The 25,285-nt window shown below is 39.9% G+C and overlaps 3 protein-coding genes across 9 annotated transcripts in view; 1 reads left to right on the top strand and 2 right to left on the bottom strand.

The window, feature by feature from the left end:
* Window positions 1-1,321: 1,321 nt before the first annotated feature.
* Window positions 1,322-12,274, bottom strand: copb2 (COPI coat complex subunit beta 2). The gene is made up of 22 exons (XM_022234563.2): window positions 12,171-12,274; window positions 11,316-11,336; window positions 10,967-11,083; window positions 10,754-10,840; window positions 10,329-10,455; window positions 9,675-9,823; window positions 9,178-9,324; window positions 8,650-8,749; window positions 8,247-8,389; window positions 7,743-7,842; window positions 7,409-7,508; window positions 7,192-7,302; window positions 6,801-6,889; window positions 6,551-6,657; window positions 6,156-6,299; window positions 5,719-5,849; window positions 5,117-5,435; window positions 4,444-4,658; window positions 4,130-4,222; window positions 3,581-3,758; window positions 3,060-3,125; window positions 1,322-2,765 (listed from the first exon to the last, which is right to left on the bottom strand). The coding sequence occupies exons 1-22, from the start codon at window positions 12,171-12,173 to the stop codon at window positions 2,526-2,528; spliced, it is 2,787 nt and encodes a 928-aa protein (XP_022090255.1). The 5' UTR covers window positions 12,174-12,274; the 3' UTR covers window positions 1,322-2,525.
* A 169-nt stretch (window positions 12,275-12,443) lies between these two features.
* Window positions 12,444-18,463, top strand: tmem107 (transmembrane protein 107). The gene is made up of 6 exons (XM_022234562.2): window positions 12,444-12,553; window positions 13,204-13,317; window positions 13,441-13,508; window positions 13,796-13,896; window positions 14,277-14,373; window positions 17,406-18,463. Exons 2-6 carry the CDS (start codon window positions 13,231-13,233, stop codon window positions 17,470-17,472), a joined length of 420 nt encoding a protein of 139 aa, XP_022090254.1. The 5' UTR covers window positions 12,444-12,553; window positions 13,204-13,230; the 3' UTR covers window positions 17,473-18,463.
* The window catches only part of casz1 (castor zinc finger 1), a 63,381-nt gene continuing 56,295 nt past the window's right edge, over window positions 18,200-25,285 (bottom strand). For 5 of the 7 annotated variants that reach the window (XM_022234558.2, XM_022234561.2, XM_022234556.2 and 2 more), the window contains one exon: window positions 18,200-25,274. In XM_022234558.2, coding sequence (XP_022090250.1) covers window positions 24,141-25,274 — 1,134 coding nt within the window. In that variant the 3' untranslated portion in view covers window positions 18,200-24,140. The remainder of the gene's footprint in view (window positions 25,275-25,285) is intronic. The other 2 variants (XR_015427928.1, XR_002598176.2) reach the window with 2 other exon arrangements.

The raw sequence follows: 25,285 nt of genomic DNA, 5'->3' as shown, positions 1-25,285 counted from the left end.
CAAGCACCACCAATCTTAAATTTCGTCCGCAATTTCGTAAAGAGACAACAACCATTACAGGGCCAACAACCAGGAATTTCCGATTTTCTTTGTTAAAGCTTTCTGAAATAAGGAAACGAGGGATACGCTTTGGATGAGAAAAATAACACTTAAACAGTGGAAGAGTATGAAGGCCTAATAAAAAAGAAAAAAAACGTCGTAGGAACCACCTATCAACGTAGGCCTACTACAGTGATGTTGAATGTTTACCTTTAACTTGAAATCCGCAGAGTTTGGAGCTCCAACAAATTCCCTTTAAAGACAGGTTCGTCGACGAGTGGGCACGTGCCCCACCCTTCCACAGCTTCATTTTTCACCCGTGAACAATTGTTTTGAGAGTTTAGCCAAAACAATCTCCAGTTTGAAAATTGGCGGTTTCGACGGGTCGACGGGGTCACTGAATCTTATCAGCAGACGTAATCGCTGGTACTTGTTTTTTACGTGCACAGAATGGCAAATGCACGGAACGGGTTCCCTGACGACTTTCATCAGAAACGAGCTCTGACCATGTGAGGCAACAAACTGAAGTCACCACGACCTATAAAAACGACCAATCACAATGGAAAGATTTGTCTTTGATAGTTTCTAGTGATCTGACTGGTCAATCTAGTTGGAATGCGTTTTACCGTGTTATGTGGGCTTAATTAATAATTATACGCAGCAAGAAGAAAGGTTCGAGAGGGAATTTGACAGATCAAGTTAATATCGGTAGCCCATTAATGACAGTTGGAATAATTTCCCGTGATAGACTATCAATTTGTATATTTAAAATTTAACTCTCTACGTCTCCCATCTTTTCAACCTCAAATTACACCACCGCTAAGTCCTCGCAAAACCTTAAGTATTTTATCATTAAACCAAACATACCAGGTTGACACGAATAACGGTTTGTTTTCTGGTGGAAGGTAAACATTTCCAGTGGTTCTCAAAAACAGCCCCTTCTTAGATATGTCAAACAAGACCTTTATCGTTTTGGTTTTCACAATCTAAATTCGATTAATCTTATATGTTCCAAGGTAGAGGAATATGTTTTGAAACATTTTAGTGTAACAAAATATCCGTGCGTAAATACTTCACATACTGGGCAGGGGAACAAATAGAACTTTAATACGTGTAATTTGAAAACCGGGGAATTTGAACTAAAATCAACATTTAAGACGGAATGACTGTCACCTAACAAGCCAAGTTTCAGATATAGCTGAAATAATTCCCAGACTAAACAAAAGAATTAATCTCCTTAGAACTGACCAATACTCAACTTCAAAAGGTGAACACCTGGAAGTCTGCTGTTTTCCTTTTTATTGACGGACATTTCAAGCATTTTCAATTTCATGATTGGAACAAAAACAGTCTTGTGATAAATTCTCCCGTTCTGTACACACGAGATCCAAAGAACTACCTTGATTCGCCAGGTAAAAGACCTTGAAACCTAAACTGAAAGCAAAAACATAGACATACATGTACAGGTTCACTGTATTTTTTTCATACAGCGTAACAGTCATTCAACACTTTTAACTTTGGGTTCCCTTGTCACCAAGTAATATTCGGAATAGAGCAGTATATCAATGCATCATACTTGAATTCAACTAGGCTACATATAAGACATTTTTGTCAGTTTTAAATATTAAACGATATCTTTAGCCTTGCTGTCATTTCAATGTTCCCTACTCATTTAACAAAAGTGGGTTCAAATTGCAAGAACTGTCTATCATCACATGTAATTCTTGGTACCATTTCGATATTTGTCCATTCTTCAGTACACCAGTTTCGATGAACAACCTCTTACAGCATTTATTTTAAAATCTCAATTGATTACTTTTTCCCCTTATGTGATAAGACAGTCCCAAACTGCTGAACAAAAATCAAACAAAAGAAAAGGGACGGGCAGAATGTGAAAGTTTTTAGCTCATGAGAAAGATTAAGAAATTCACGGAAACTAACTCGCCAGTTAAAGTTACATGTAATAAAATTTCCATTTATTGGGGGGAGGTGGGCTGCCACTTAGGCATAGCAGAAGTGCAAAAAAAAAAAGGATTATTTGAGATTAGTGACAAATTCAGCATCCTTTTTCCCCAGTAAGAATTTCTGTAAAAAAAAAAATCTGCGGAAAATCCTCTTAACTCTAACAATGAGTATGGAACATCAAATTTTGAAACTGCTGGGCAACGTAGAATGTACTGTACAGGTGGCGACAGCTAGATAACCGTGATCCAAAGGAAGTAGACTTCTTTTTACCTTCGTGAATTTTCTTTAAAATTCAGATTCTTGGAATGCATTGATACGTGTATGTATGTATGAATGGATTCCTGTACTGAAAATGTTTACAGGATGACGGCTCAGCTACAGGAAGTGCTGTCTGGACGAACATGGGAAGTCAATTTCAATTTCTCTCGAGCTGGTTGTGGGAGAGAAGAGAGCATTTGATGACATTCCTCTGGACACCTTTGAGAAGATCACCGTCTGTCAAGAAGCATTAGGAAATCTACTTAGGCATCTAAGAAGTCATCATCTAGGTTGATGTCCCCTGTGTCTAAATTATCATCGATGTTGAGGTCATCCAGGTCTAGATCCAGGTCATCGTCGGGGGTCCTGGGGCGTGGAGCTTTGGTAGGCGGGGCTGCGGGTGGGTCTGCTGCTGGGGGTTGCTTTGTCGCAGCTGGCTCTGCTGCTGCTGGTTGGTCAGCCTCCAGTTCGGCCATCTCTGGTTCGTCCGGCAATACTTGGTCCTGAGGGAATTCACAGACAAAATATTTCTTTACGGGTTCTTTCTTGTAACATTCTTTGACGACCCTCTTCCCCCAGATGTGATTTTGGGTTGAATACAGAAAAACTGCCTCAAGTGAGATTCTAACCACTGACCCTTGCAATGCAATACATGGGCTCTACCAACTAGGCCATCCAGTGCGGCACTGATGGAACTCCAGTTTGTACATAGGCCGTCAATGTAGGATTGGATAGCTCAGGTGGTACATTTATGGGTTATTCCTTCAATGGTTGAAGGAATATATCTCATTTCTGACCTCTGAAAATGTTCCACTTGCTGTGGCCTCTTCCATTTCATCCAAGATATCTCTATCTGAGTTGCTCTGCAAAATACGAGAAAAAAGAACAGTTGAAAGAAACCGTGTTCTCCAACCTCTTCCAAAACATGTCATCATTTGCATAAAGTACAGGAGTTGTTAAAGCGTCAGCTAAGACTGTCTATTTTACATGCCTGTCAAACAATTCCTGAGAACTAAAACTGAAAATGTCTTAATCTGATTTGATATACATTTTAGCATACATTAAGCATACATTGTAGGAATTTAATTTTAAGAAGTCATTTTCAGGTGGAAATTTTGAGTTTACATTTTGAGCATCTCTCTGTTACATAATAAGAATGAGGTAATGGCTTTAAACTGTCAAGCTGTAACGCAAAATCAAAGGTCTTCACACTTAAAACTGATTTTCAAACCCTAACTGGTTACAAGTAAAGGTTGTAGACGCACAACTGGTAACAGATTGATGAAGATTTGAAAGACTGCTCAAGTTGCTGACTTACAGGGAGCTTTGGGTAGGCTCTGGCTGGGTAGTTTTTCTTGGTTGCCTTGAGGTACTCTTCTCCCTTGAATGCCTCCTTGAGACCAACAAACAGGTTCTCATACTGGGTGGGGTCTGCCAAGGCATCAGCGGCTTTCTTGTTGACTTTCCCCAGACTTTCCTTCCACGATGTCACGATCCTAGGAGAAGTAAAAGAGAGAAAAAAAAATATTGGTGATGCTTTTGTAAAGGAAAAGAGACTCAGCTTGCGGGACTGGATTACGATGTCAGTCCAAATTATTACTCGGTTCAATTTTCACCCACACAAAAAAAATCCTTTTGGAGAACTCTAAACTGCATTAACCTTATGAAATGAAACTTGTTCTTTGAATTTTTCAAAACATGAAAATATCCTAAACATACAGAATTCTGGCAATAATTGAAGAGAATTGATGAACTTTTTCATAAACAAAACTTATATTTCCAAAAGAAGAGAGCTTTTGATGGGAAATGTTTAAGTCCTTGATGTCTTTTAAGTGGATGGACCATGGACAACTAATCTTATGCTTACTCTGAGATCTTGCTTGGCATGTAAGTCCTGGCAAAGAAAGCTGCCTCTGGGTACCTCCCCGACTTACAGAGTAGAGCCAAACACTCCTCAAGTCTGAAATAAAAAACAACTCGTCAGGTTTTTTTTAAAAAAAAAATCTACACCAACAAATGACACTTTGACACAAGAATGAAAAATGCACATTTGGGTTTCAATGGCTGGAGAGTGAGCAAATGGGAAATAACAGTGGTTCATGATTCATAAACCCCGACGACTAGTCCACACTCCCCTCATTTACACTTTGCCATCTAACTGTCACAGCTCATTTTGCTTACTTTCCCTGCATGAAATAGGCCAAGAATCCAACGTTGTTTTTATCCTTCTCGTCGGCGGTGTCGGCAAGCTTGCCGACCATGTCGGCATCTCCAGCACAGCTAGCCAATAGCAGCAGGCCGCCAAAGTCCTGCGCCTTGTGAAGGCATTCCTGGGCAAGACGGAACTCGCATTTGGTTGTCGCTAGTTCGGCGAGCTGTTTCCATTTCGTTTCAGCCTGTGAAGATGAACACCAATCACTCGATAAAAAAGGTGTAAATCAAAGTTGATATTTACTCAATTTGTAACAGCTTACTACTTGGCAAACTTTTTCAGTTTTTGTCATGTAGCTCCACAAATAATCAATATTTTCAAGGAAAAGTCTTTTCGGCTTCTGCCCATCTTCCGTCATCTCTCTACCTTCTGTGCAAAAAACCTCCTATCTTGATTGACCTGTGACACTTACCCGTGCAAATATTAGCTGGTTTGACTTCACAGCCAAGATAAGAGAATATATTCAAGTCCAGATGCTCCATAGTTAAGTCTAATATTTCCTGAGCTACATTTGTGAGCAAAATTTTAGTGAAACTTCCAAAACCTACAAATTCTGGGGGAAAATGGGCAAATCTCATTCCGGTTAAGGATCTTGAAAGGTGTTTTAATGGATTTAAGGAATTGGGTATCAACAGGACAAACCTCGGACTCCAAGGCAAGGTCATAGGCAATCTTCAGCTCTCCCAGCTGCAGGGCCAACTCGAACCGGTGCTCAGGGTCACATGACACCGCAAGGGCCTGTGACTTGAAACCTTGCTTCTCCAGGAAGTGAGCCACGCGCGTCCGCTGCTCCCGGGGCACTGTTGGTAGGACCTTGTCAGCCGTCTCAAAGTCGCGCCGCATGACGGCCGTCTGGTACTCCAGTACCGACAGGAGGACAGAGTAGCTGATGATGTTCAGCTCCTTGTCGCCAAGGTAGAGGCGGTTGTCCTTGGCGATGTAACCAAGGAGATACATCACTCTGAAATAGATAATAGCCTTCTGTTAAAGCCTTTGGTACATTCAGCTATTTAATCATCCCACAGCACAGAAACTATGCACCATCAAAGCTCTTACATTTAATCCATTTCTGAAAAAAAGTAAACTTAGCACCAAAGCCATAGCTCTAAGTGCTAAGCTATCAAAAGTAATTAAAGATCTCCACTGCTCAAGTCTTCTTACAAAAGAACCACTGAGGTCTACAGTTTGATGACAATATGACATTTAACTTTAATTGAGAAATACAAAACTTGAAGTCCACCAACCTGTCTAGATGCGAGATGGTGACAATCTCCCCTCCCACGTAGTAATTGAGCCTGTTGAGTGAGTTGGTGTAGATGAAGCAATCACCCACCCACAGACCTGTCTTGACAATCTCTTCAATCTCACCAACCACCTGTTGGGAAAGGGGGGGGGGTTGAAAGCCTCAATGAAGTATGGTTTACTTGAATTGTGTGAAAAACAATCAACTTCCTGTCAATCCGAGAGACCTTTGTGTAGCATTTGTCAGTAGAGGGGTCAGTTGGAATTGGAAGATAGATGGAAATCATTAAATTGGACTGTTTTTATTTATCTTTTTCATGTTCTGCTTGCCTTCCAACCAGTTTCTTTTTGCAAAACCAATTCTTGTCAAAATCAGAGAACTAGAATGGCAAACTTTCCAGAAAGTATTAATTTCTCTCATGCCAATTTAAAAACTCACGTCAAACGCTTCCTCTACGCCATCTTCTGTCACCCCTTCGTTTGTTTCCTGTGCCTTGGCCACGGCTTCTGAGCTGTACTTGAGAATGAAGTACGACTCGTCCGTTGCTATGCAGAGGAGATCGCCATTCTCTGACCAGTACACCTGATAATGGAATGATCCAACCAAATGTCATTAAGACTGTAAGCAGAACAAGTCACAAACCTACAGGAACAATTATGTCTGATTCTAGGGGTTCTGCCTAGGGGCGCCGACAGAACAGGTGCGAAAATGGCCCAGTCCCAAATCTTAACCAGGCACACTTGCCATTACCACTATGTCCTTTTTTATGCCCAAGTCTAAATACAATGGTTGCAACTGGTTTGCAAACTTCTTGAGAAATTAGGGGGGTTTACCTGTCTTGGAATGATTTCAATTCTTCGGATGAGCTCAGTGGAGTCCCAGTCATAGAATGCAAGACCACTACTTGAACGGACACCTAACAAGTAGCCTCCATAAATTCCTGCATAAGTTAGTGTAGATTTGCATATTAAAGCAAATTTGCATTTGAATAGCATTATGTAATCACATTTATGAATTTGCAATTCGCAAACTTCCTTCAGCAAAATAGGTCTTTGTGGATATTCTGGAAGTGTGAAAGCCTACCTTCAGCGCCAAAATCTGGCTTGAAAGATTTCTTTTCTTTGAAGTTCTTGTAGATCTTAACAAGAGTGTTGCTTTCTCGAGTCGCATATCTTCAGAGATAAAAGAATCAGCACCATTTTCAAGTGGATATGTTAAGAAATTCTGATCCATAAATCATTTCATATGGAGTACTTCCAGTTCTAAGCACACAGCCTCTACCTCAATAAAAATGTTCACTGACTTTAAAATACAGAGGCTTTACCAAAGTTTTGCTGACGCTGTGGATCATGAAGATTTCCTTTCCACCTAAATCTGACATATTGGTCATATCGATGCTACTTTGCTGAATCCTGCTAGACAGGGATTGCTCAAATGAAATTATTTTTCTTCCTCAAAGAAAAGTCAAACTTACTCAGATGAGTCATGTGACCAGACAAACTCCAGTGCAGAGCCAAAGCTCTTGTTACGGAGGGCCATCGCTGTGTAAATGATGTACTCTCCATCGCCACAAACAACCACAAACCTAGATAAAGGAACATCAACAATTCATCAACTGGAGACATGAATCGCACACACCAAGTCACTAAAACCAGCTTTGGGCATTGCTCTGTCAGAAGTTCTTTACCTACCTGCCGTTGGGATTGTGGCTGACTGTTTGTGGGTAGACATCGCAGCTGCCCATATCTTTGATGGCCAGAGGCAAACGTTCTCCATCCTTGATCTCCAAATCTACAGCACGAGATCAAAGAAAAGTTATGCACACTCACAAATTCAGAAAGAGCACTTTCTTTGAAAGAATTCTGTTTACATCCAACAAAGTGGGTGATTGTACCTTCCCTACTCTTCAAGTGCAATGTGCTTTAAAACAAAAAAGGAGCACCACATGAAATTATCAGAATCATTCATGTTGAGGGAAACTGCGGGAAAAGTGTGAGGTAAGACACTCTGTAAGATGCTCTTTACCTCCCATGGTCTTGAGGTTAGCCTGCTGTATCTCTGCGTGCTTGGCCCACAAGATCTTGCCACTGGAATCCATGGACATAGCTGGCTCCTCCCGACCGAGCTAAGACAAAGAACAAACACAAGTACTTCCATCACAGAACAAAAGAACTTTAGGAAAAACAAAAGGTCACAGTCGACATTTCCGAAAAATAAATAAGTCTGATCATTCTTGATGCTTAGATAAATTCAATTTTTAGTACAAGACAACTTTCCCCCAATCTTCCACTTCTATGATTTGAACTGAAATGGGGTTCACCTCACCAAATCTTAACATTAAGGTGACTGAGCTGCAGTAATTGAAGATTTTTTTTACTTTTGTGCATCTGAAAGTCTCTTGCATTGCAAAGGCTTCCCAAAAGCCCCCTGATTCATTAAACAAAACCCATGACTGTATTTCCTATAAACTTTTGAGAAAGAGAAAGCAGGCCGACGTCACTTGGAAAATTTCATTCTCTTTCCGCGCACCTTAATGATGATGCTTCCTTCGTCGTAGCCAAGTGCTATGTTGTTACTTCCCTTCATGTTGGCAATGGTCCATACTCTTTCCATTCCATAATTCAGTGTTGTCTCCAAACGATAAGTGTTGGCATGCCAGATACGCACGGTGCCTGCCAAAAAAACAAGTAGCAATACTTTCTGATAACGTGGACCACTTCAACAAGCAAAACGTGTACGATTAAAATTCCCAGATGAAGAAACTTGTAGGTGAATAATCCTGACATCTGGGAAATAGTCTGAGAAGCAACCCTGCCAAACCTGTGCAGCAGTTTTAAGAGCTTGAATGGCATATGTGGTCATCATGGAAATTAGCTTAAGGGAAGAAACGCTAAACCCTTGCTCATCGAAGCATGAAATTCAAAAGTCTCACCATCTTCCGATCCGGTCATAATGATTGGCAGCTCTGGGTGGTAGCTGACACAGGAGATGTTCTGAGCATGACCCTCCAATGTCTGGACACAAGTCTTGTTCTGAAAACGGATACGGCAAAATGATAAATGAAGTCAACAGTGGGGACTGATCTTTCTTGAGCATTTGGCAGGGTATCTAGGAAGGGACAAATGACAGATGGACTGAATAAGGAGAAATATATTCAAACCTGGAAAACTTATTTACAAGTCACCGGTGCCACTTTTGAGTTTAAAGCCTTTAAAGTAATTTTAAACCACACAAATCACTCAGAACTCTAAACAGTTTGTATCCATTTAAACGCCTTTTTTGTTACCTGGAAGTCAAACTGAGTCATATCTATACATCAAAACCAAAACTCAGTATGCTCTGAGAAATACTGAAACACAATTACTGCCCAAATGGACTTAAACTCATTTTGTAAGATCTAGTCACAGATGGTCTTTTGCTTTGGAAGGGGGGGGAGAGGGTAGGTCAGGAGAAGGCTTACCTGATAATCCCATATCTTGACCAACCTGTCGTCAGCCCCTGACACCAAGTATGGTTTATCTCCCCCGCAGTAGTAATCCACACAGTTCACACCCTTCTCATGGCCTTCCAGGGTGAAGTTGGGAGTGCTGGACCCAAGCTGCCACACCTGGTGTAACAAATGGTACAGTCTTGGGTCATGACCTAGGTCAACTTCAGAGTGGACTAGTTCTGCAATGCTTTACCTACGCTACCCAACAGGATAGAATTCTGGGATTTCCACGCAATGTCTGCTGACCAGGGTAAAAAAATATAAAAATTTGGCAACAATGCTGAATAAAATTTAACAAACTCTAACTTCCCTCCAGATTCCAACATTAAAGGAATCTTTTGCAAGTGAGTAGGCAGTTGTGGTGTAGGGATATCACATCTGTAGACTTTTGATGACTAACTCTGAATCTTCTGTAATACTTTGATGACAAAATACAGCAACTGCATCATCTTGGGACCAACCCTTACCTTGACTGTTCTGTCCAGGGAGGCACTGGCAAAGGTGTTGTTATCCTTGGGGTTGATGACAATCTGCATGACGTAGTGGGTGTGGCCATCAAAGACCTGGGCACAGTTCCATTTCTTGTCCCAATCCCAGAGCTTGATCAACATGTCATCTGCATAACAAAGTCAGACATTCTTGTCACACTTCTGTTGTTACGCAGGAGGCAGGCATGTCTCTCAGAAACAGCTCACTGAGAATAAATCCTTCCCAACAGCAGAGTTGAATCAAAATATTGCCTTCATTGTTGGCCAACATTTGCATATATTCTGAGATTCTTTATTAGCCAGATAAAATTGGCCAGAGCCAGATAAAATAAAGCCATGATAATTCAAAGATACAATTTCTTATGTAAGACTTACTTAAGGGATCATGTTACTCTTCAGGATCTGGTAGCTTTAGCTTAGGGGAATTTCAATTCAAATTGCATTTATTTCACAAGGCCAAATGGCTGATTAGTTTGTTAAGCTTTAAAACCAATCACTATTTCTTGCTTCATCATTCCAGAAATTTCATCTAACCCGTAGCTGGTTGAACACATCTTAAATCCGTTGATGGGCACATAAACAGATGTCAAATACGACTTCTGTTTTGCTGTGCCATGAGTTCATTAGACTCACCGCTGCTTGTAAGTATGTAGGGCTGGGTTGGGTGAACACAAATAGATCGGATGTAATCCGAGTGTGCCTCAAATGCGTGAACTCGCTCTAAGGTGTTGTAGTTGAAGACCCGGATCTGCATGTCATCCTGCAGTCAAAAAACCAAAGATGGCAAAAACATTAGTATGAATGACTCCTACTGAACAGCAATTGGCAATCCTTCAAAGAACCGTCTCTATTTTCAGGAAATGTGCTTATAGATTAATCTTGGTATTTACTCAAGTGGGCTACCAACTGTATATGTCATTTCAAATCAACAATTCCAACAAGTTTTGTGAGTGTGTTTCAAGTATATTGCTACCACTTCCAAGACTGATGATTTCCAAAATCTCAAAATGTAATCTACCACTACAAGAAATAACACAGCTGATTAACACTTTACTTACCGAACCAGCCACAACCCAATTTTTCCGGGGAACAAACTTTGCAGCCCGGACAGGCAAGTCACAAACTTCAAAGGACTTGACAAGTGTCTGTTAAAAGAAACATGTTCAATTTGGCATCAGAGGTAAATTATGTTAAGTCATGCACAACTGATCTTGTTGAAGTCAATGTTCGTTACCTTCAATATTTATGTGATCTAGGACCCTATTACCAACCTGGGATTCATGATTCCATACATGGACATTCCCATTGTATAAGCTAGCCAGCATCCACGGCTCTGTTGGGTGTAGATCGACACACTTGACACGGTCAGACCGTGCCGACAGTCTGCGCTGTAGGTGGAAAAGTTCAGTCGAGTTCATATTGTCTTCAGAGTGAAAGTTTTGCCAATAACTGCAATAATACTTAGCCTCTCTATACAGCGAAATGGTGGCAACAATGATGTGGGACATGTGGAAAAGGCATTCTAAAGAGATTATCTTTCTTATGCCTACTTACAAATTTACTTTGAACAAACATGCACGGAGTGATAACTGATTAACAAATAGTCGAACACTGTCTTACCTTTATATCTAGTCTGAGAGGCTGAAAGAAAAGAAGAGAAATATGTTTACACTGAAAAAATCCATAAATACTTGCAGAAATTCACTGGCCTTGCTTTATAGTTAGGCCTATCTATAGTTCGGGACCCTGTTCCTATAATAGAACAGAAACTTACTTTTTAACTTTTAAAAGTCACCTTACTAGATTACGCTGTCTTCATGCTGAATAATTGCACGATTAATTTTATGGAAGGAGGGCAGTGTTTGGATTTATGAAGGAAATTTTGGAGTAAAAAATGGTGGTGTGTCAGAGTTGGGAAAAAAGGTAAGAAAGACACATATTCTAATTTATTGATCAAAATTCACAAAAATACGGTCAGAATCATTAAAAGAACTTTACCCGAGGTTGTACTCTTTTGCAGACGGACCTCTTGTACAAATGACAAAGAACAGGGGGGTCCCAAAACTTACAAATGCTTTAACGTTAGTTAGGGCTAAAACTTTACAGTTTAAAGTTGCTCAACAACTCATGAACCAAAAACTCTAGGTACAATAATCATTAATTGTTTATACAGTACAAACTCTGCAATAAAAGTGGAATAATTTCACATTTAATCTCCCATTCAACATGTTCAACCGCTCAACATATAGTGTCGGAAATACACGCTTTTTAAAAGCATCAAAGTACTCTGCCACGTCTGAATAATAGCCTCGGTATCTTCCAGGTCGATTCACGGTAACTTCAAAATCACAATCGATGATCAACTTATAGACGATAACTTGAAATTATACAAACCATTTAGACAGAACAAACTCTTTAAAAGTTTGGGGATGTCAAGAATCGCAAAATGACATTTAATCGAGCTCAATTTCTTACCATCGTGTCCTACCGGTGTGTTGGTTGAACTGACGTGTCAAGTCTCGTAAAGGGATGCAAATCTCGCGTATTTTTCTTGATTTCAGAAAAGGAGCGCTCCATTTTATTAAAGGTGCCGTAGTTAACTATAGGCCTGGAAATAAATCAGTATGGAGATATTCAGGAAATCATATTATAGAACAAATTTGAAAACTGCATTATTTCATTTAATCTATCATTTTATTTGAAGTCCTAGTAGAACTACTTTTTTAAAAGGAAGTACGGGGGGGATTTCAAATATTTCCCCCTACGAGTTAATTCTTCTGGTCCAAAACATTCATCCACCATTTTCGAGTTGCATTCCATTTGGAGAACAGGAGAAAGCGCAGAAGTCATCGAATATTGTAAGAATTTTAATTTGAATAAAATTGAGAATTGTTGACATACGTCTTGAGAACACACCAGTTCTTGTATGGTTCACAATAGGTGCCTATAGCCAAATAAATGGTTTTAAGCAGTGGTGAAATGTGAGCCGAGTGTTAACTGCTGGGGACCAAACTATTTCAGTAATAATATTATTTACTGTCATAGACGTCGAGAATGCAGACATATTTCAGGGTATATGGGCCTGGCAACATTTATCAATAATAGGCCCCTAGGCCCTACTTGTTTTTTGTTTTAAAAAGTATTGCTAAAAATAGTTAAGCACTTAAATTCTGAATCATTAGCACAGGGAGACAATGTAAAGATAGAATGAAACTGTATAAAGTCTTTCATGTATCTTTGGCCTGGCTTGTAATATTTGTGACCACACACTGGTGACATGGGGCCTACATTTGTGACATGTTGGAATTTGCTTTAAAATGATTAAACCTCATTAACATAAAGTATGTGAAAATCCCTTCAGCTGTTATTTGGTTTTGCCATGGTCCTTGCCCATAGTCTGCTAACCCTTGGTTGACATGGTTGACATAAAGTGCATTTGTACATGTACCTCAGCAAAAGAAAGGTCTTTCCTAAGACCTACTTTTGTTTTTACCGTGTTTGTGAATAGAGAAGTTCAAGTGGATGAAGTTACAAGATGGCAGGTCTCACACACCTTATTCCAGCCAGATTCCTGTGTATCATTGCCCACATGGTAGTTAGCATAACCATTCTGTGGTCCCGGGTAAGTTGGTTATTTTGTTCAAGGTCCTCTTTTGTGATGCGAAGGTAGAAGTTTGTTGTCTTTTGATTGAAGAAAGGTATCAATTTCAGGGTTCAGTTCATTTCATATTATTTGTTCAAACAGGATGCCAACTTGAAAGCATGTTTGCCAGCATCTTATTCTCAAGAGCAATATGACAGTGCTGATAGGGGGTGAGTTTTGCCTTCTGAATCTGCCTGGAGGTGTGGAGAATTTGGCAGGGTTGAGGAATACGGAGCTTAGCCACTGTGACTTTAATGTTGGCTTGATTCTCCCTAGAGATCAATTTGCAAATAACATTTCACCGGTTTCTTTCAAAGTGGGAAACTTTGGAGGATTTGGAAAGAGTGTTGAGGGAGTCAGGGTTGAATTTGCAGCTGGTTGTGTTAATTCGTTGTCATGAGGGTCAGTTTCCATCGTTTGTGACATGAAAGTGTACTTTGTCTTTATTTTTTTACAGGTTTCTAGCGGGATTAATTCTGTCACTCATCTTCATCGTCATGGAGCTGGCTGGCTTCATGTCAGGGGTCACCATATTTGTCAACATGGAGTCGCTGTTCTGTATCCTTTTAAAGATTATTCATTGAGCTTGGATTGGTTGAAGGCTGGTACATGGTCAGATTTCGAACTTTTTATCCAAACGTGGTCACATTTAAAGTTTGGTTCTCTAGTACTTTCACTGTTTGAAGTCCCTGTAACATCGTTTTGCCAATCTCATGATTGTACAAAGAAGTGTTGAAATGTCAGTGGCAACTCAGTAGATAAAAATGAAAGATTTTTCCTTTTTTGCATCAACCCAAAGTAATTTTTGCGTATTTCAAAGCACCACCTTACCCTCAAATTAAAAATTATACTTGTGCTTCTCTTCTTTGATTGGCTTAATGCTTGCTGGTAGCAACAATCTACGCTTTTCTGTGTGTTCTTAACTTGGACCACTCTAGCCATCACTGCTCATTCCGTGGGAGCCGTATTTTTGTCCTACTTTCTCTTTGAAGTGTGGCCCTGTAACACTTACTGGTACATGTTTGGATGCTGCAGGTGAGTTACTGAATGGTCAAACTGCTGTGTGACTACATTCACTGTCTTGTTTAAAGTCGTCTGTCTTCGTTGTTTATGGGCCTTGAACTGGACCAAGAGAGGGCACGAATTTCTTAGCAACGGAGGCTCTTTTGGTGAGAACCTCACTTCGCTGGTTCACAAAGGAATATGAAATGCAGGCGTTGCGTAAGCATTGCTACCAACAAAACTTACACTTCTGACCAGCAAGGCTCTTTTCAACTGAAGAGGGGGTGCTTCTGCTCAAGGCTATCCGTCTGTCGGTGGTCATGTCACTGATAGCCAGATTTTCTCCATTCCGTTCAGTTCTGTGCCAGGTTTGCATTGATCTGTAGATACAAAAAAACCACAGAGTCAAATACGGTATTGTAACAGGAAATGGTATGGAATGTAGGGGTGTGCATTTGCGGGTATTTTTAGAACCGGGTACCCGTTTTTTGTTAACATCGGGTACCCGGGTACCCGGAAAAGAGATCGCCTGATAATGGCATTGCGCGCAACCCGGTGGATCATGTGCCCGAAACACAGTTCTTTTTGGTACCTAGGAAGCAAGCAGAACATTGTTTTAAACGTCGGAGATAATCTCTCCTACCTTTTTATCAAACGAAATTGTTACCTTCAGTTTTCAAATTTTGTGTGGGTGTATGAAACAGAAAAACAAATCTTCACGGGAAACGTCAGAAAAAAGAACAGGGCTGCAAACCACGTACATGATATACGCACCTGCAAACGCTCAAAGGAAATGTCCCGGATGCTGCATGACCACGGACACGCGGAACGCATGTGGCGTGCACGAATGGTGAGCGCTGGTCGTGTCACGTGCGGACCAGATCAGTGCTATGTACGTCACGGGTTAAAAGGCTCAAAGTTTTATGTACAAAAATACCACCGTAAGTCGAACAATGCCCACACCATTACATCCACTTATTTTGAAGTTTCTGATTCAAAAAACCGCCACCAAAATGCTTCAAACGGCGTTGAAAGAATCGGAAGTCTAGATAGGGTCAGGAGTCATCGCAAGTTCATTTCTTTCCTGACGAGGACCAGCACGTTGCATAAATCAACGTAGCTGCAACTGTGTAATGCTGGCTTTCAAGACGCTGAAACTAACCTGATTGTAACGCGGGCCCAATTGTAGTCCCCTTCAGGCAGTCCAATCGCTGACACAGCAGCAGCCATGTGACCGTAAAAAGAAAGGTCATGTGACCACACATAAGGAAGCCCAAGTGAAAAAAAATAGCAGCGCTCCACGTTGTTAAATGACTAAGCGATACGAAAGTTTTGCCACACGAAGGTACGTACCACGATGAAGTGGTTTAGTTTTATAAATACTTTTTCAGGATAACTCCATTCCCCTGAGGTTCAAATTGTCGAGATTTTAATGCATAAGTACTTCGACAAGTGATATTTGATTGGCCGACTGTATTATGACTTGCACCTGTCAACATTTCCTTTTTTTTCGAATGAAAAAATACTTGGATTTGAAATGCTTTAGTACATACAGAAAAAATCATTCCTGCTTTTTTGGTCAATTCCTCATCCACAGTTCCGCTGAATCACTGAGGAATTCAAGTTGCTTTAATTTAAAAATAATTTTGAAACGGAATATTTCTTAGTATAAAACTTAACTAAACTGGTTCTCTGACTCTTTGGGTTTGTAGCGCACATTTAGTGCTTTGATTACAAAAGAGGCCGATCAACCGCACAATTTGTGCGTGATCACTACTTACCGCACGCCGTGTGGAGTCCCAGTACCGCAGGAATATTACACAATCCGCTCTCGCTTCGTCGTCAATCCCGACATAAAGTAATTTTCATTCATATTGTTTTATTTGACAAAAATACTCTTAATTCAAACAGTAAGCACTACTTATTCTGCACAAAAGTCATTTAGGCCGACAGGGTTTGATAGTTACAAATACAGTCATGCAAGTGTACATCAACAGCGCTCCCCCCTCATAAGACAAAACTCCTTCGGTCTCTTGTTCATATAGGTTTGGTACAGTCATTTTCCTGCAGCTAAAAAATCCTCAAATTCGAGTGAAATATGGTCAGAAGTCAACTTTGTGTTTTGGATATACTTCAATTTTTTTTTTCGAAATCTAAGCTTTTATATTTGGATTCACAGGATCGATCGACGAAAGTGATGATGACACCTTTCCTAGTTCTGGATCGGTTTAGGATCGAGACAAAAACGTCTTCACAAATAAAAAGTAACCACACGAAAAATCCATTTTCAGCCAAAACCATTGTAAAAAGTTGCTTTTCTAATAGAGAATCTTTTAATTTTGAGAAAATTAGATGAAAAATAAGAATTCTAATGAATTAAAAAGGTAGAAATTGCGTACGGTTTGACTCGACTTTTAAACTGAACAGTGAGCTATCAACGTTATCCTCCCCGCGCCGCACAGTTGACGAACCCATTACGTCACATACATTTCTGCTGCGCCCGTGTAGTTGAGTTCGCAACGACTTTGCGTGGTAACGCCGCGCGAGCCGAGAGTGGGGAAAAGCTTGCAGTTTTCGCTAAATTAACAAAAACGGAAACTCTAAAAAAGTCATTTTGATTAAGCGGACATTAGATGCAAAGGTTTATATGACTATTCAATTTAAAGAAATCTTTAAAATCACACGTAGCGAGTGACCTATCGCCCGTGAATTTTAGTGTTTTTTTCGCTCTTGTGAACTAGGAAATTCCGGAACTAGGAAAACGACTTGCGGTGGAATGGGCGGAGTGGGTAAAAAAATTAGCTGTCGATCTCCAAATTCAAGTTTCATGTATGACTGCGGGACCGGATTTTCATCGGCACGGTGGTTTTCTATGAAGTCTGTCCTTCAGTAAGAAATTTCACAGACATTTTATGCATGAATGTTTGTTCCGAATTTATTTACTTTTTTACGGATACCCGGCCCGGAAAAATGGAACCGGGTTTTGAAATCGACGGGCGGGTACCCGGGTACCCGGCACAGGCCTAGTGGAATGTTTTTTTAAGTGTCTATTTGTATCTCTGCAGTGCCTTTCCTGCTGTGATAGATACTGGTGTGATCATTTCCAAGATCTTCTTCAACAAGTCAAGCTGATGAACCCAGGAACTCCAATTTCCCCCAAACAACCAAATGTACAGAAAGGTTATAAATATTATTCTCAGTTGTTTTCAACTCGCAGAAATTGCAGAACCGAAATGGTAGTTATCTTCATTTGCTTTGTAATTAGTCATGGCTGAAAGTGATCAATCTTGATGACAAAGTTGCCACTGAAACTCATTTGCAGCCGGTAGACTTGAAGAATTCAATTCCTTGCAGGGCAAACCAGCAAATTCCGTCCATATTCTTTTTTAGACCAGAAAACTGTATCATAGTTAATTCTCCCATTTTTGAAGTTTTGCTATAGTGCATAGTGTGCAAGTATTTTACAGTGTATAGTGTTTTGAAATACTTCATTGATAACCTTCATGTATAATTGAAAAACCTGTAAATAACTAATGCTAATTGCTTACTATTTATTGAAGTTAAATAATGTAAATAATTTGCTGTGTGAAACTTTGATCTTGGATTATATTGGTGTTTGCAAATGTTAAAAAGGGTGTTCTGAAAGGGGAGGGGCCAATGAAGCCATTGATTAGTCGATAAAAATTACTCTGTGAATTTCAGCAGTTTTGATAGCTGCAAGTAACGAGTTGAGAGTGCAGAGCAAAGGGGCACTGGCAGCAAAAGACGCAGTCCTTTTCCAAGAGACTTGAGGTATAATCAACACACTTGGATAGGGCTCACCCAGGGATAGATGACACAGTTATTAACACACTGAACATTTCTTGGTTTCTATGGTTTATTCAACTTAAAAAAAATCGACTGGGAAGACATTCAATTAAATATAGGAGAGATTTAAAGAGAAATATCAATTATGGTTCACTCTGAAAAGGAAATAGCAATGTTAGTATTCTGTACTTTTAGTTTATTAAAAACAAATACACCTGTTGCTAGAAGTGTTCCATGTGCATACCAATAATTTTATATGTATTTTACAGTCTTGTGCAGCTATTAAATAAAATTGTCCCTTCAGAGAAAAACATAATCTTGTCAGAGTCTAATTTTTTCAATTTGAATTTTTCATTCACAGATATAAACCAGAACAATCCAGCGTTAATTCACTTCAGAAATGTGAAATCAGTGCTCCGCCAGCCAGGCAACACTTTAGCTTGGGTCTCTTAATGCTAATGGCTTCAACAGAAAGTAAGCCCTATGCTTTGACAGAACAAGGCTGGCATGGTGCTGTATGCACAACACATGAAGTATCTGCTACTTCTGCCTACCTAAATCATATACATGTACATACATTCATTCAAAATCAAAATCAAGTCTCATCAAACTGGTCTCATACATGAGGAATATCGAAAGTACTGACATCACTACTCCTATGACACGTAGAAAAGAATTGGATAAAGTAATTTGCACTTCCAACAAAAAAAAAACTCATACAATTGACTCATATTTTTTCAAGCACTACTAAAACAGAAAAGAAAAGGGAAACATTTATTTTAAAATGTCCCTTTCATGATTGCCACTCACTTTTCAAATAAATTTCAAGCAGAAAAATCACATTAAAAACACATTCAACACTGCATACACAGACGTAAACTACAACTCGGCTACAGATAACGTACTACTGGAATGCACACCTTGTAAATCATTTTTGCACACTTTTTTTAACAAATTCCTCTGTGATTATTAAGGATAAATACTTGCTAGCACTGCAATAAACAGACGTCACACCTGCCAGGCCTTTTCCTAACAGGCAGCAAAATTGGAGGTCTCAAAAAAAAAGCTGCAACTGGTGCAGAAAAAACTAAATGCTGACTTTGTGCTCAACTTATTAAGCGCAACAGCAGATTAACATCAGTGTATTTTTCTTTTCTTTGTTTTCCTGTAAATAAGGTAAAAATCTGATTGAAAATTCTGAGAAAGTGACTGTGACATCCTTTACACTTCAACCAATCACAACCCTGTTTTGTTAACCCCATGCCTTGCTAGCCAATAGCAGGATTTGGTTTCTGACACTAATGACATCATCATACATTCCACCAATTGTCACAACCTTAGTTCGTGATGTCATCAAAGCTCTGGCCAATCACTATGGGCAACAATGTGCATTTACATATTAACTACAGGTATATATGAGGAAGTTCACAACAAAATCCTCTATATTAAAATCACACACGCCACAGTTATAATGGATTATAGTAAACAAAAACACCGAATACATACTTAACAGTCCAACTGGTGATGATTATGATAATTTTCAGAGAAATCTCTCTTGTACACTGTTAATTCTTATCACTCATGCAATTTGTGGAGAAACTGGGGAAAAAATTACATATTTTACAAATTCACAGAGTACGGTACAACTAGAATCTGTCGGAAGCTGCTATCATAACTTTACAACTTTTGTTTCCTTTATAAAATAATTCACAAATTTGTTGACCATACCTACAATAAATTACACATCATAGCAAAAGCAATATCCAGTATGTCTACGGGAAGTTATACAATGAAAATTGTCAACACTATGTATTTGAAACTTTATGCTATATGGTGTATTTTCATGTAAACAATTCTAAAATTCAAAACTTTACAAATATGTAAGAAACTTCATCTATTCATTATGTTACGCTCTACAGAAATATTCCAATGAAAGCACAGTGTTAACTTCATTTCACAGCAATTAACTTCGCATTCCACATCACGTACTGGGCAACTTCCACACGGGTATACAATATCGTCACCAATGCAAAGTATTTCTGGAAGATATGCCAAAATGAAGGGTACTAGGGGAAGGGCAATCTAATAGTCAGGGAGGGCGATTGGATGTAGTCTAGACAAAACCTCCACAACATTAAACTAGAGTGTGGAAATACTGACCTATCACGGACCACAACAGGGTGCTAGTTTTTGTGTCTGAACCCTCACAGCAAAGGTTGACGTTCAGCAATCTGTAGTTATGTGCACTTCAGTCCGAGGCCATTTTTTGACCAAAAACTCACAAAGTGAAAATGATCGAGGCAGTAACACATTCCATTACAATGGTTCTTTCACTGGCTAAACACACTTTCTCACCAACAAAAAACCCACATGGTTCCAAACCATATCAAACTGCCTTTTGGGATCTAACCTAAACAGTCCAAAAATGCTGCAAAGGAACTGAGTTCTTCCCCTACTATCAAATCCGGTTGCGTTTGTTTAACATACCCTGGTTGGATAAAACTTTTTCTTAAAAAGAAAGTTTACACATTTGATAATAATCAAAGCAGAATGCCCAAACCCTTGAGTATAAATCCAAATTGTTTTTGAAAGTGCCTGCATTTTTGCACAAGGTTCAGGAAGCATTCATGAGATCATCATCTTTTCCGTGGTGGTCTCTAACCTGGATCATAAATATCACCAATGAGTCAGATTAGCATCCACATTTCAATAGAAATGACACACTACAGGATCAAAGGAAATCAAAGGAAGTTGTGATAGCAAATCCAAAAATATTCTACCTTAAACAGCTGGTGCTGGCATTCCACTTGATTCAACTGGTATTTCTAATCAGTATAAGAAAAATGAAAGTGGTATTTGGGCCCTAGATTTTTTTTTTATTTTGAACTATTTTCCTCTTTTTTTTTGCAAATTTTCAAAAATATTCATTAGTAGTGTGTTACATAATGGTGTAAACAATGTCAAGTAATGACACATACACGTACAAAAACACCCTGGGAAAGTTGGTTTACAACAGTCACACTGCCAGAAATCGAATGGAGAACAAATTCACCAAACATTGCATAGAGATACATTAACTACGGTACAAAATGATAGGCTCTGTTTTGGTCAACAATAGTCTAACTTTAGTTTTCAATTCTCAAATTTTGATTGATGAAAATGTTTCTTTCGGGGATTTAAGTACTTGTGGTTTATCTTTCCATCCAAAGAGTAGAAAGATCACTACATCATTGATCAGTGTGAATGTCTACTTGGAGGGGAATATTCTTAGACTTTTGGTGAATATATTCCTTGAAATTTGATTAGTTTTCTGGAAGCCAGAACGGCACAACACAAAGGAAGACTAAACTATGTGTACTACAATGCTGTGTCTAAACTACGCATACACAATGTCTCAGTATGTTATGAGTTATTTAAAAGGAACAAGAAAGTGTACAAGTATTGATAGTTGGAAGAAAATATTACTACTAAGGTTTCAATGACAATGATTGCCAACAGTTCACAAAATATGCATTGATTAATGAATAAGGTGGAAGAGAGAGTTACTTTACAGATTTTTTGATAGATAGAATTTTGAGTTATTAATTACAGATGACACTGATAAAGAGAAAATTAGATTCAGATATTTGGAGAAGATTTACAATTTATACAAGGGTTATTGCTTTGAAGAAATAGTATTTAATGTTTTGATTTGCTCTTTCTGGCAAATGCCATAAATATTCAATACAAACAGTAAGTTGAGTTATCGCTTAAAGATTACATGCATGTATGTGTCTGCGATTAAATGCTGTCAGCTGAAACCAAATACACAGCATGATGTACTTTTGGATTTAAATTTGAAAGTAGACCAGCTCTTGCAGCAAAGCTATCTGCCCACAGACCAATTGCTAGAAAAATTTTGGAAGCTAACCACTTCCTTGATAACCTCTGGACCCACAGAAAACCAAATGTCTGATGCAAGCAAACTGTTGTGGCTGGAAAGTCTGGTAGTATTCAGAGACAGCTGGGAAGATGCTTCAGCAATGCAGTTTCAAAACATTGTCACAATATGCAGGAAAACTGGGTAACTTTAAATTAAATGCAACCTATTCTTGCATACCAGGTTTGAGGGGAAATTGTTCCAAGTCTAATAATAGGCATAACTCTTAAAACTTTTCTTCTCTCCAATGTTGGTTATAATTTTTGTTTCAGAATAATTAGATTTTGATAAAACAATAAAATCACTCTTTAATACTGTTATTTTTCTTCAACTTTTCCAGCTAACACTATTTACAATCGGTCTACAGTTTCGCCTTGATAATCCTCTGTACAATGTTATTGCTAAGATAAGCATTATCCATTCACATTTAATTCACATGACACTTATTTGTACATATTGCTCTATGTTAAAAGACTTCAAGAAGTACAACAGCATAATCATCACTGAAGATACAGAGACAAGAACAAGTCAATTATAATTTTTTTTTTCGATTCGTTGTTTGTCTACTACAGTTGAACAATCATTTAGACAATCTTTTTCGTTTCCAGTGAAGCCATAATTTCTGACACATCATAAGGGCCAATCATTCTGTCAAATATCACATGATGCATCACATAGATTCGTCGTGTGATGCCGGTATCAGTCACATGACCTGTTTTTCAGGAATTTACATGCTCATGATTAAGTTTTCACATAGAAAAAGGGAAAGTAAGACAGCTAAAGTAATGTCTCCATTTTGAGAGCTCATCAAATATAGTTTACCAAGTGTTGCTTGCCTTGAGATATGTACACTCCCGCAAGTAATTAAAAAACTGTCTCATATTTTTGGGTTTTTTGTAGGAAGGCCTTTCGGTTGGCACTTTGGATGTTTCTAAAATAATAAAAGCCATAAAATAAAACATTCTGGTGCAGAAGGAAGACAAGCACAGTTATGCTCAGTGCAACGATGCGAAATAAAAAAGTCTCTTTGTTTGTCAAAATATATTGTGACTTTATTTCTCTTTCTATCGGATAGACATGAAACTTAAACATATTGCTGGAATCTTCCTGTGTCAGAACTGGAACAAATCTTGAGTTTGTATTACTTCAAAATAAGCTGCCACAATGTGGAAACACTTTTAAGGGCATTATAACTTTACAAACTACTTGCATATACGACTTTCTAATTTAAGGTTGTATTAACTGGAGAAGACATTTTTGTACTATAGGTCATCTTCTCGTGCATATTTTATAAAACTTTATGGCAGTAGGGAGTTGTTAATATGCTGCTTCTGGGACCCCTTAAATTACTATAATTCATCGTTTTTCTGCGGAGGTTACATGGCATATCCAATGAGCTGGGGAGGTACTTCTAAATGAACCAGTCAAATGTTCAACCTTGCACCTGTGGCACACCTGTGATGCACCCGAGACTTGCCACTAACAAGCTTGTTCCACCTGTGCTTTTGAGGGACCACCTATGCAGCGAATGCCACCCCAGGCTACCATCTTGCCTGTCCTGCTTCATTTCAACACAACCCTGCTGAATCTTGATGCACCTTAAAGGCACCAAGTGAGAAGAGTGATTTATCTTTCTGCACCTACTAGGCTGCATGCACCTACTAGGCTGCATGCACCTACTAGGCTGCATGCACCTACTAGGCTGCACGCACCTACTAGGCTGCATGCACCTACTAGGCTGCACGCACCTACTAGGCTGCATGCACCTACTTTGTGATAGAACATCGACCGGTCATGCACACTGCATTATACTGCATCTGTGACTTACATTCCCCTACAATAAAACCAAACTATGCACCTAAGATACAACGCAAATGCTTCTGAAGAGTGCCTACTATGCAACTGAAGTGTACCTAAGATGGGCCTTAGGGATGCACCTATGATGCACCTATGATTCACAGGGAACAAACCAAAGTATCTAGGTATCTATGATGCACAGGGGTGACCAATGAGAAATGCGACTCGTGCCAGTTGACTTCACCTTGGATTGCACATGATCTGCCATCCCGACTCACTAGACGCGTACATTGAGCATGTGTCTCCGTCTGTGGGTCTCCATCTGAGTCATCCCGATCACACCTTGCGTGCACCCGTCTCTATTGCAGTGGAAGTGGGAGTACCTCAGGGTGTACTTGCAACCCATGAAGCCGCAGGGCTCGGCGCTGCTGTACTGCTTGAAGCCTGCCGCTGAGATGGTGTCCGTCTTGGCGTGCTGCTTGCGATGCACCGCCACCTTGCCCGAGTCCGTGCAGACGAAGGTGCAGCGTAGGCAGTGGAAGTGGGTGCTGTTGCCCTGGTAGGGACAGCTGTCCTGCTCACACTCGTGGTTGGCCTTGAAGCGCCGGAAGTCGTTCTGGATGATGCTGTTGACCCGGTCGTGGTGCTGGGCATGCTTGTACATCATGGTCTTGCCGGCGAAGCGGTAGGTGCAATCCTCATGGAGGCAGTGGTAGTGAGTGGTGGTCATGTTGAACTGACAGGCGTCCTCACCACAGGACTCGCTGCGGTCGAAGCGGCGGAACCGGTCCATCATCATAGAATCTAAAGGTCCCCGTTTATAGCGCTTGTATCCCGAAGGGGCTCCTGGGTCCTCCTCGATCAAATTTAGAGACCGCTTACGAGATGTCGGCACCATTCCGGCATACGCTGCCTCCGGATTCTTCAGAGCCAGAGATTGGTACTTGAGCTGAACCAGGTCGTCGTAATTCTGGCTGGTGCTTGGCTGTGCTTGGTTACCATTGACATCTTCGTCGTCAAGTGGTGACAGTGGGATCATGAATGGCGGCAATGGCTTGGAGGAACTGGTCGGAACTGTGGGATTGATCATTTGGATTGGTACTCCGACCTGATTGACCACCCCCATGTTTCCGACACTCATCAACCCAAGACTGCCGGCATTCATGATGGCTGCATTAGTTGATGACATACTGGGCACCACGCTCGGTGTCAATGAGGGTAGCGTAAGGATGGGCGCGGCACTGGAGAACATAATCTGGTTGGACACAGCTGACGAGAAGGGTACTGAGCTGGCCGAAACCATGGGTATGACAAGCTGCTGTGGACCTATCAGAGAGCCTCCGGGCTTGTTGAAGTGCTTGCCGTAGATGCGTCTCATGTGTTTCCGGCCATGGCTCTCCATCTGCTGAATCTACAAAGAGA

Source organism: Acanthaster planci, linkage group LG16 (assembly GCF_054643075.1).
Source record: "Acanthaster planci isolate LZ-2023a linkage group LG16, COTS_SCS, whole genome shotgun sequence".
Taxonomy (NCBI): domain Eukaryota; kingdom Metazoa; phylum Echinodermata; class Asteroidea; order Valvatida; family Acanthasteridae; genus Acanthaster; species Acanthaster planci.
Note: the sequence above shows the minus strand (reverse complement) of the source record. Positions and strands in the feature narration are given on the sequence as shown.

What these genes read in the sequence shown, in the direction of transcription:
- copb2 (XM_022234563.2), bottom strand. An exon ending in TCAAGATATGGGATTATCAG is followed by an intron (nt 8,750 to 9,177) that starts GTAAGCCTTCTC and finishes ATCCGTTTTCAG; the next exon opens with AACAAGACTTGTGTCCAGAC. An exon ending in GCCTATTTCATGCAGGGAAA is followed by an intron (nt 4,223 to 4,443) that starts GTAAGCAAAATG and finishes TTTTTATTTCAG; the next exon opens with ACTTGAGGAGTGTTTGGCTC.
- tmem107 (XM_022234562.2), top strand. Translation starts at nt 13,231, where the DNA reads ATGGCAGGTCTCACACACCTTATTCCAGCCAGATTCCTGTGTATCATT. An exon ending in TAACCATTCTGTGGTCCCGG is followed by an intron (nt 13,318 to 13,440) that starts GTAAGTTGGTTA and finishes TTGTTCAAACAG; the next exon opens with GATGCCAACTTGAAAGCATG. An exon ending in TATGACAGTGCTGATAGGGG is followed by an intron (nt 13,509 to 13,795) that starts GTGAGTTTTGCC and finishes ATTTTTTTACAG; the next exon opens with GTTTCTAGCGGGATTAATTC.